The following is a 10,967-nucleotide window of genomic DNA, read 5'->3' on the forward strand; positions in this document are numbered from 1 at the left end:
GTGTGTGTATTATTATATAATAAAAGGCTGCACACTGCACAGAAAATCGAACGGTGGGCGTCAAATGCCACATAATGGAAAGTGCCAAATAAACAATCCCCTTGATGCCTTCCCCATCAAACCCAGCTGTCAAAAATCATTCAACTTTATTTTATTTTTATTTTTATTTTAATCCATTGCCTTCCATTACCATTAATTAATTATCAATTAGTGATGGACAATTATTTCAAAGAGATTCGAATTATACAGAGATTTAAACTTGGTTGCTTAATCCAAAAATAAAATGTAGCTAGCTTCGAGCCTTGTTCTATTTTCAATCTATAACTAGAAAATTAGAATAATTACAATTTCATTATGCTAAAATTAGCCAAGAGAAATCTACAAAAAGTTATATATATATATATATTATATTATATAATCCACATATAAACTTCCATCTTCTCCACAAATCAGAACAAAACAGTCTAAATTCATTTTGTATTATAAACTCTCCCCTTTTTTTCTCACTCCGAATCCGACTCCATATTCACTATTGCCTTGAGTCCTCTTGGTCTCTGCATTCAAACACATAAAAATAAAATCAAATTTACAAATTTACCCCAAAAGAAAAAATAATAATAATAAAACATAATACGAGTAAAATTATACCTTTTTAGAAATCTTCTTCTCCCTTACTTCGTATCTCTCTAACGTTAAATCACATAGCCACGTCCCTGGGCTCACCAGCTGCCACCACCAACCAAAACAAACACAATTAAATAAATTAATACTTTTTACAAATTTTTTTTTTTTTTTTAAAAAAAAAAAGGAACAAAGATATTAGGTGGTCAGTATAGAGGGACCAACAAAACTAACTAGTACATAATTACAAAAGTAGCCTTGAATCTAAAGATTATTTACAGAAAAACCCAATCACTCCCCCACTCTTCCACGCCACGATGGGACAACTCAGCCCCACGCTTTTCTTTTCTTTTTTCTTTTCTCTTTTCATATAATTTAATCTCAATTGAAATATATTTGGTGAAAAATGGGGATTTTTTGTGAGGAAAATTAGGGTTGAAAATTAAAACAGAAACAATAATAAATAATAATAATAGCGCATAATCGGTTTGTAATTAAGTAAGAAAAAAAGAAAATGGAAAAAAAAAAGGAATCTGGAAAAGGAAGAGTAAAGAGTGGATTGGTTTTTGCTTACATTGATGGTGCGTTGAATAATTTTGGCTCGTTTTTTGGGTCTCTGAGGCAGTTTTGACCCTTTGATCGCCATGAAATCTTCTTCCTTCTCCTTGTTCGTTAAAGCTATAACGAACTTCGGCGGCCAAATCGGCAGCGCTTGCGGGGGTGCTGGTGCTAGGGCTTCTCCGCTGCCGGAAGACGACCCACCCTTTTTGGTATCGGAGGTAGCGGCGGATTTATGGTGGTGGTCGTGATGAGACGGTGGTCTCTTATCCGGCGCCGCCCTGTCCGGAGAAGTAATTGCTCTGACACCGCCGTTGGATTGGGGTCTCATCGTACCGGAAATCTCAGAGTTCCTAATGAAATTAAAGCCCACCGGAAAGAAAAATACTCTCAGTCTTGTTTACTACTTAGTATCACCAAAAAGTCTTAAAATAAAAAAGAAAAAAAAAAAGGGTCCAACCCCACATACATACACACGCAGATTACCAAAACAAAAAGCCTAAAAAACAAATCTCATAAAAGATTGAAAGGTTAAACATTAAAGAAGAAAAAGGCAAAAAGGAAAAAAAAGAAATTAATTATTTACGTTCGTGGGCTGAAATTACGGGAATGACCTCTGGGGATGTTGGAGTTTGTTGGGGGAATCTGGTTTAGAATTTGCGTATAAAATGGGGGACTTCGTCTCTCTTCTTCATTCAATGGCCCAGTTTTTTAAGGACAAACCTGTCTTTTCAAATCACGACTACCTCGCCTCATTATCAGCCGTTGGATCTACAATTTTTGAGCTTACGTGTCCACTCTGCGACAGCCGATCTGAGGGACACCGGTGGTCACTGCGATCTATGATCCGACGGCTATTATTCCACAGCGATAATGACACGTGGAAGCAATGAAGGACGTGTCCTAATCAACGGGGGTAAATTGCGTTCTTCAATGTTTGGTTCATCATTCATCAAACCCCAAAACCAAGTTGCAATTATATAATTTTTTTTTTATAATAATTTAACTTTTTTTTTTTAATTCAACAAGGGGGTGTGTAGATCCAAAACTAAGTTTCAATTAACTTTAATGGCAATTATTTTCACTCATTTATTCCTCCCATTGATATTTGAAAAAAATGATTAATTTTTTTTTTAATTTGTATTTATTTGTTTGAAACATCAAGTTCATAAATTTAATCTACAGTTATAAAAGTGAAAATTCAAACTCCATTGTAAATCAATCAATCGGCCTATTAAAAATTTAGAAATCAAAATATATGATTTAGAAAATTAGTACTGAACTTATAATTTAACAAAATAAGTTAAACTACAAATATGTGTATTTCAAAGGTGGTTCATTTTAGTCATTTATTTTCAATTTTAATTGACATTTTCATTATAAAATTTGAAAACATATTGATATGTAATTAAAAAATATATTATTATTTAATCAATCGAACTAAATTTAAGATTTATTTCCAAACTAAAATTTAAATATTTGAAAACATATAGTAATCAATTCGGTGATATTTTGTTATTATTTTATTCATTTTCTTATATTTAAAAAGAGTTCAAAATAATTATTTAGAAATAACAACAGGACAAAAGAAATCAGAAATTCAATGGTGCGTGAAAGCCCTGTAACATAAAAAAAGCCCAAATAAAAAGGCCCATTAAAAAAAATTACATCGGGATTTTGAATCCCATGGCCGGGAAAAAGAAAATCTCAAAAGATCGGCTGAGATCTGAGCGATCAATCAAAAAGATGAAAGAAAAAAACAAGATTGGCGTTGAAGAAAAGAGAAAGAAACGGGCAGTACCTTAGAATACGCTGAGATGGAGCTGGCGGCGGCGGTAGAACTGGCGGTTGAGGAGAAATCGGCCGTTGACGGAGATTCAAATACCCATTACTGTGATTAAGGTTATGATTGGAACTCGCCTGGTGGTGGTTCTGTGTTATAATCGAGTCTTTATCGGCTCTAACGACCCGCCGGTCCACTCGGACGGTGGTTCTGTGAGCCGGTGCTGCGGCGGAAACATCCTTGGCCTTGACCTGGACTTTCATGCACCGGAGACGCTTCCGATTTCCCCATTGTAACACGAACTCCGACGACGTGGGTTGCGGCCTGGCTGCGACGGCGACGGCAGCGGCCTCAGATCTCGCTCGTAACAACAGCGAACCGTCCACGGCGGTTCTATCCCTACCGTTGAGATTGTTATTGACGAAACTGCCATGGCTATTGATTCTGAGATGGTCTTTTTCCATTTGCTTAATTATACACCACCTGTCCCATTTCAAGACGGGGTTAGTCTGAAGAAAGATTACCCAAAAGATTCTAAACAATCAAAGTGGCAAAGAGAGAACCAAAAGTCAAATTGGATAAAAAGCAGACTCTGCAACCAATTGGATTCGTATGAAAATCTTTGCAGTTTCGAAGAAAAATGAACAGAGCGAAGGTGTTTGGAAATTTCAAGCTCTGGGATATGAAGTTTTCGCCATTAACACTGCAAAGACCTTTCTCGAGAAGAGCATCAAACAGTCTGAGACCAGAACATGGGGTTTTCTCGATGATCCGAAAATGGAATCGACGAAATTTGAAAAGCTGAAAACGCTTTGGATTTTTCAAGATAAATATAGGGAAGGCGCTGGGCTAAGAAATTCGCGGCTGAAATTAAGAGAGAGGTTGAGGGAAAATCTTGAAAATGTGAAGAACTCAAAGAAGGAAGGACGATTTCCCATGGAAACAGGGGATCCAGATTTCCCAATGCCTCGCAAGAGAGAGAAGATCCTCCCATGAAAGCAGTAACTCGAATTTTCAAATTTTGAAAGCATGTTATTAGAGCCTAAGAATTCAAACAGAGGAGGAAACGATAGTTATTCGATGCTGCAGGTAGCAATGAATAGGAAGAAAATCAGACCTGAAATTTCGGACGAAGACAATTAGAACAGAAAGAACAGAGCCTGTAAAATACACAAAGAAAATAACCAATCAGTACCTGAAATTTCTGATCTGGGTTTTCTCCCCCAAGAATCAGCTCTCACAAAGAACAGAAATCTGCTTCTTTCACCGCAGAAAACAAGCGAAATGTAAATCTAAATCCCAGAGTCCGATAATTGATTGCATTTTTCTAAGTCCAATCCTTCTTCCACTTTCAAAAAAGGTAACAAATCTCTCAGAAAACCCTCAACGAAACACTAAATCGCTCAAATACTTATCTGCACAACGAAAAATTCAAGAGTTAGAAACTGACTTAAAAAGATAAGATCAAACCCAGAACAGCGAAGACCTAAAACATGATTTGATTTCAATTTTTCAAACCTTTAAAAGTCGAAGTCTCTTCCCCCTCGCGCCTATCCGGAAATTCAACTCCGGATTAAGAAAAAACCAATTACAGAATTGGGCAACAAAACAGAACCCAGATTCAAATTCTCCTCTTCGATTATCTCATCTCTTACAACATTTCAATGCGTTAAAACTCGTCAAAGAACCGAGCATCTTAGATCGATTAACCCACTAAAATAAAGAAAATTTTAAGCTCTTGGATGATTTTGAAAGCTTGAAATGAAGGAAAAATTTACAGAGAAATCAAGAGAGAGAAATATAAATATGTAGAGATGAGAGAGAGAGAAAGTTAGAAGGGAAGTTTAACAGAAGTACTACAGAGAGGTCCTTCCCCAATGATACAAAGAAATGGCCTCTCACCCCTTCAACTCTCAGTTTTTATACGCTCTTCCAAGTCCCATATCGCTTAAACCGTTCAACACGATGGATCTCTGACCGTTCATCAAACCATCGTGCGGCTCTGATTCATCCTCTGCTTTTCCGTCCACTGGTAGTCCCGCTCCGTCCTCTCTTCTCCAATCGACGTTACATTTCTCCACCCGCGTTAACCAATTTGACGGAATCTTTAACGTCGTTTACTCCCCCAAATATAAGGATTTTTTTTAAAAAAAAATATTTAAGTTTGTTTCTGTGGAACCGATGTGATGGAGCAGCTTAGATAGAACCGGGAAGCGACTTAACTATGGTTAGTTGGAGTAACCATGGTTAACCATTTTAATAGAGTGCTTTCGTAATGTCCGGTCAATGTCCAAACCGATTATACGCGCGAGGCTCTGGGCATTATTGAAGTTTCAGTGCAATAAATTTTAAAAGAGAACCCGATAAATAAATAAATTAAGGAAATTTTTATAAATAAAAAAGCCCAAAAATATTCACATTTTAGAGTAAATAGTTCCAAAAATATTTTGTATTTTTTAGAATTTTTTTTTGTTAAACGATAAATATTTTTTTATATTTAAAAAGACTCTAAATTTAAATTTAATTATATATAAAGGAATTATATGTTTTAAAAAAATACTCCTATACTCTTTTAAGTTGTAATACTAACCTACGGCATTATTGAAGTTTCAGTGCAATAAATTTAAAAGAAAACCCGATAAATAAATAAATTAAGGAAATTTTTATAAATAAAAAAGCCCAAAAATATTCACATTTTAGAGTAAATAGTTCCAAAAATATTTTGTATTTTTTAGAATTTTTTTTTGTTAAAAGATAAATATTTTTTTATATTTAAAAAGACTCTAAATTTAAATTTAAATTATATATAAAGGAATTATATGTTTTAAAAAAAATACTCCTATACTCTTTTAAGTTGTAATACTAACCTACCTTTTATACATGTTTTAAAATCATCTTTTGAGTATAAACTCTTGGAAAATATTTAAGTGCATCTCGAGTAGTACTTATTTTCATACACCTTATCAAATTATTCGATTATAATTTGTCATATAGTAATTTTTTTTTTATATATTTTAATTCACTTTTTGTGTGAGTAGTGTGAAGGAATGTATAAGGATGAAAACATCCCGTATTACCCTAAATTCTTTAAAATAAGACAAATTAAAACTTAAAATAGTATGGTGACAACTTAGAACAAAAACTTAGATCACTATAGATTTATTGGTTTTTAAACGTTTGTGAAAGGTCAAGTGTGATATTGCAAACTTTAGGAATAATGTGGTATTAGGGACAATACATTTTGGAATATCTTAGCAATGGTATGATATTGTTGGCGCACGAAGCAGCTCAGTGCACATTGCAAATGAGATCGTCGGTAATTCAAATGGAAGAAGTTTTGGTTTGGAGGAGATCCATCGAACCCATGCACAAACAAGAGTTGATGTCATATGGGTCTTCTGTCATTCAACCTTATATGATGCCTCTTGAGGGAGTCACTTTCTATTAGGGGTGTTCCACGGTTCAATTTAGGAATCAAAATGAACTAAAATACTCAATGTTGGATATATGTTCGATTTTCAATTTTATATATAATATATTTTTTGATTTCGATTCAGTTCGATTTTAACCCAACAGAAACCTTAGTAGGAACCGAAGTTTTAATTCCAGTTTCGTCATTTCTTATGAATATCCCTATTTTTATGGTCTATTTTATTTTCATGTTGGTTGTTTCAATTTTTTTTGGAAAAAAAAATAAAAATAAAAATCCTGGCCTTTACATGTTTGTTGAACTGGTGATCCTATGGTATTGTTAAATCTAACTGTCTCACGTTTAACATATGCTTTATTTCATGAATATAAGCAGTTGCATGTTAATTTATTTATCTATTAATATACGTACAAATATATTTGGGGTTAAAGTGGGTCTAATAGTCAAAGAAAAAGGGAAAAACAAAAAATTAAAATGTTAAAATAAAATTTTTATTTAAAAAAAATATCTATTTGGTATGAGACTAATTTTGTTTTATCTAGATTTTATAAAACTAAAATAACATAATTAAGTTTTAGAAAATTAATGTAAACATTTAAAATAAAATTCTTCAAATTTTTCAATAACACTCTTGTACTCTGTTTGTCAATCTCAATTCAATTTGGTAGGTAAAGTCTATAATTCTCGATCAATAGTTCAAATCATTCACTTACATATGATATGATATTTATTTGAAAAGAAATGTCTATTTAGTTGTTCACCGAACGAGAATTCTTTACGAATATTGTTTTAATTTTAGTTAATTATGATTAATATATGAATTGGTTATATTATAAATATTCTTTTTAATCATTACGAACATACCTCGAGATATAAAATAAGTAATTTCCTATATTTTCGAATTTTAGTTAATTATGATTTTTTTAATATAAATTAGAGACAGAGAAACTCGAACCACGAATCTGATTGACCATAAAAAATGATGGATGGAAAGATTTTTGTAAAATATATATGTGGGATAAACTTTTATTTTTGATAGATATATTATTGGAAATAAAAGAATTTTTACCAACAATTTGACTTTATCCATTTTTTTCAAGAAAATGTTTGAGGAGAGTCGTGATGTTTCAAAACACCACAAAATAATCATTAAATGCGATTCTATATTACTTCATTATTTTTCTTTTTAAATTTCCAAAACCTTACATATAATTAATTTTGTCTCTTAGACTTTGACTTTCATGGTATTTTAGTTCGTTTATGAAAAATATATGGTACATTTTACTCTGTGAAATTGGAGTGTTCAATTATAAGTTATTATATGATAAATTTATTTAAAAAATTTATTTTTTTTCTTTCATGATTATTGACGGGATATATGGAGATGATAGTTTAAATTACATCTAAATACTACACATCTTTTATTTTAAAATATTAAAATTTTGATGGAATAAAAAAAAAAATTAAAAGAGAGAAATATAGAATTGCACCTTAATTTAGAGGAAGAAAAGGCTCCTTTGATTGTTTCATTTACTTAAGAATTATAAATTTTGTAAAGACCTTTTTTTTTTTTCATAATATAATTTGAGGACTTAATTGTACGATATACAAGTTATAAAGACTATATAAATAGAAAATAATATATGAGGACTAAAATGGTATAAAAGTAAAAAAATGAGAAGTTGATATTACACATTTTAAAAACAAACAAAAGTAAGAGTTTGTTGTAAACTTCCTAAATCATGGAGGGCATTTTTTCTATGATTTTTCTTTTAGTAATAATTAGTATTTATTATTATTATTATTTTACCAATATAATTAATATCTTTATTTGATCTAACATATCAAAATTGTGGTTGTAACTTAACATGCACTTATCACTTATGATTGATCCTCCCTAACTTCAAACTATAAAATTCACATGAAACTTACTAATATATCTCCAAATATTATTTTAAAAAAAAAAACATAATAATTATCTAGATAAGAGAAATATATATTTTTTAATATAAAAATAACGGAGTTACCGTCAACTTCTGGAAAGGGAGGTCATATCAATTACCATTTTGAACTTAGCTCACTTTGATAAGAGAAATATTCTAGTTGGAGTTTATAGTTAAGTAGATAAAAACATGCAATCCTTCCTAAAGTTGAAGATTCGATTTTCAACTTCACGATATTGTAATTAAAAAAATATTTAAGACATAGTACATAAAATCATGTTCTAATCAGTCAAAATGAGAAGTAGAACTGTAGTTGTTAAAAAAATGATGACTACTAAAAAAAAATTCAATAATCCTAAATCAAACTATAGATCAGTCAAATTCAAATAAATTGAAACTTTGTCGGTGATTTTAATGGATAGGAACTTGCTTGTTTTAATATTTCAATGTTTCAAATAAATCTAACCTGCCAATCTTATATAGACTTTGAAGTATTTCAATATTTTGGTTTCTCACAAATTTCAAAATCTTTGAAGTATATCAATTACTTGACATCTTAAATTAAGTACCCAAATTAGGATTAATTAGAAGCTTAAAAAATTGCATTAATCTTCTAGTTAAACTCAATAAGATTAATTGAAAAAATTTCTACTATGTTAGTATGGAAAATTTCATACTACTTTTATTCATTACTTGTCATAATAGTAATATTTAAAAATCATGTGTACGAAGTAAATAAATAATAAATTAATATTAGATTTTTTTTCCGGCTAAGATGATATTAAGTTAAAGTCTCATTTTTATGATATAGTTGATGTCAAGATATTACTTTTAAAAAATCATTAAAAAGCTTCTAAAAAACTAAATAAAACTAGTTTAAAGTTTTTTTTTGTTTAAAAAAATAGATAAAAAGTTTCTACAATAATAAAACAATAATTTTAATACTTTTATATATTAACAATTTGTTTTTGCATAGTTAAAAAACAATTGAAATGTACTTTTTCTTTTTAAATTGGACACTCAGATTTTTATGCTCTACGAAATTAAAAAAAAATAAAAATTTTGAATCTTAAAATCGAAAAATCCATTAATGAGAATTTAAAAAAAAAAAAAAAAGAAAAAGAAAAGCTTGAGTTACATTGCATCACTTGAATTTACCTTTTCCATATTTGAAGTTTTTGAAAAATAATAATAATAAAGAAAGTAAGAAAATGCTCCTTTTCCCAAGGGAGAGAGAATAAGAAGAAGATGGCTAGTTTTTTTTTTTTTTTTTTGGTGCCTATGTTCAATAATAGTGATGATTTTGAAGATGATATTTTTCCATTTAATTTTGTATTTTGTTTAATTCATTTTTTATAACTTTTTTATAGTTCGTAAAATGAGCTTGATTCGATAATATTTTGTATGGTGGAAGTTTTTTTTATTTCAAACGAGAGGCCTTTTCTTTTCTTTTCTTTTCTTTTTTCATTTTTTTTTGTGTGTATGTATCGTTGTTCAATTAGTAGAGATGATTTTGAAAATAATATTTTTGTATTTAATTTTGTATTTTATTCCATTCATTTTTATAACGATCATTTTATGCTTCGTAAAAATAAGTTTAATTTAACGATAATTTATATATTTTTTTTAAATGAAGTTTAATGTATATCCCACATTATTGTACAAATTTTTTTTATCTCTTTTATGTTCCATTAAAAAATATCCAACTTACCACTATTACATTGAATTCAAAATCATTTGATTTATTTAGTTGGCAACTAGTTTGATTTCTTCCAACATAATCATTTCAATAAATTATTAAATCATTCCATATACCTCATATTCAACTTTTCCTTTCAAGTAGGAACTATACATATGGTTCACTAAAAGTTGGAAGAATACTATTGAAAAATAAAAATTTTAATAACTCTTTAAAGATCAAAAACTATATTTAAACTCTTTAGTTTCTTTTAAAATTGTATATAGAACCGATTTACATCATAATTTAGGGTTTAAACATGCTGAGCATGAATTTAATAATCGAAAAAACTTTTTTCTATCACTTTGTAAACAACGAGAAAGCAATAACATAAATTTAAATAAATGAAATTATTGTTATAATTAGAAAATTAAGTATGGTTTATAATCTCGATATTGATATAATGAGTGAACCGACATCAACATTTCTATCGATATTTTCATAAAATTGGGACATTGATATTTCTATCGACATTCCCTTGGACGTTCCTATTAAATCAACATTTTAATCCACACAACGAACCAAAATTTTATAAATGAATCATATACTTTTTTAGTATCACTGTTTCTATGTCATGTTGATTAATCATATAAATAATTATAGTGATAAAAAATTAATAAGCAATTAAAGTAATAAAAAAAGGGTAAGGTAGTTCCAAGACTTTCTTTAAAATATATATATAAAGTAGAAGTATTTGGAACTGTGTATAAAAAGACAATTTTGTGATGATATAATAAAAATGATCCATCGAAGAGACAGTTTGCTTTTTCTTTATTCAAATTGCCTTTTAAAAATCAAATCTATTAACTATCTAATGATATTATCTTTGAAGAGATGAGTTAATCCTTCATTTCGAAAGGATAATTTCATTAGAATATTAATGTAAAATCCAAG

General features: G+C 29.7%; 1 protein-coding gene across 1 annotated transcript; it reads right to left on the reverse strand.

Moving 5' to 3' along the window:
• Positions 1 to 263: 263 nt before the first annotated feature.
• LOC120075985 lies at positions 264 to 4,862 on the reverse strand. The gene is made up of 6 exons (XM_039029750.1): positions 4,481 to 4,862; positions 4,158 to 4,377; positions 2,981 to 3,445; positions 1,196 to 1,532; positions 649 to 726; positions 264 to 554 (listed from the first exon to the last, which is right to left on the reverse strand). Exons 3-6 carry the CDS (start codon positions 3,424 to 3,426, stop codon positions 504 to 506), a joined length of 912 nt encoding a protein of 303 aa, XP_038885678.1. The 5' UTR covers positions 3,427 to 3,445; positions 4,158 to 4,377; positions 4,481 to 4,862; the 3' UTR covers positions 264 to 503.
• Positions 4,863 to 10,967: the final 6,105 nt, after the last annotated feature.

Source organism: Benincasa hispida, chromosome 4, assembly GCF_009727055.1.
Source record: "Benincasa hispida cultivar B227 chromosome 4, ASM972705v1, whole genome shotgun sequence".
Classification (NCBI taxonomy): Eukaryota; Viridiplantae; Streptophyta; class Magnoliopsida; order Cucurbitales; family Cucurbitaceae; genus Benincasa; species Benincasa hispida.

Bases quoted from the DNA above. Each gene is read 5' to 3' on its own strand.
- LOC120075985 (XM_039029750.1), bottom strand. From the start codon at position 3,426: ATGGAAAAAGACCATCTCAGAATCAATAGCCATGGCAGTTTCGTCAAT. The intron at 727-1,195 runs GTAAGCAAAAAC...TGGTGGTGGCAG, and splicing joins TTATTCAACGCACCATCAAT to CTGGTGAGCCCAGGGACGTG. The intron at 555-648 runs GTATAATTTTAC...GTTTGAATGCAG, and splicing joins AGAAGAAGATTTCTAAAAAG to AGACCAAGAGGACTCAAGGC.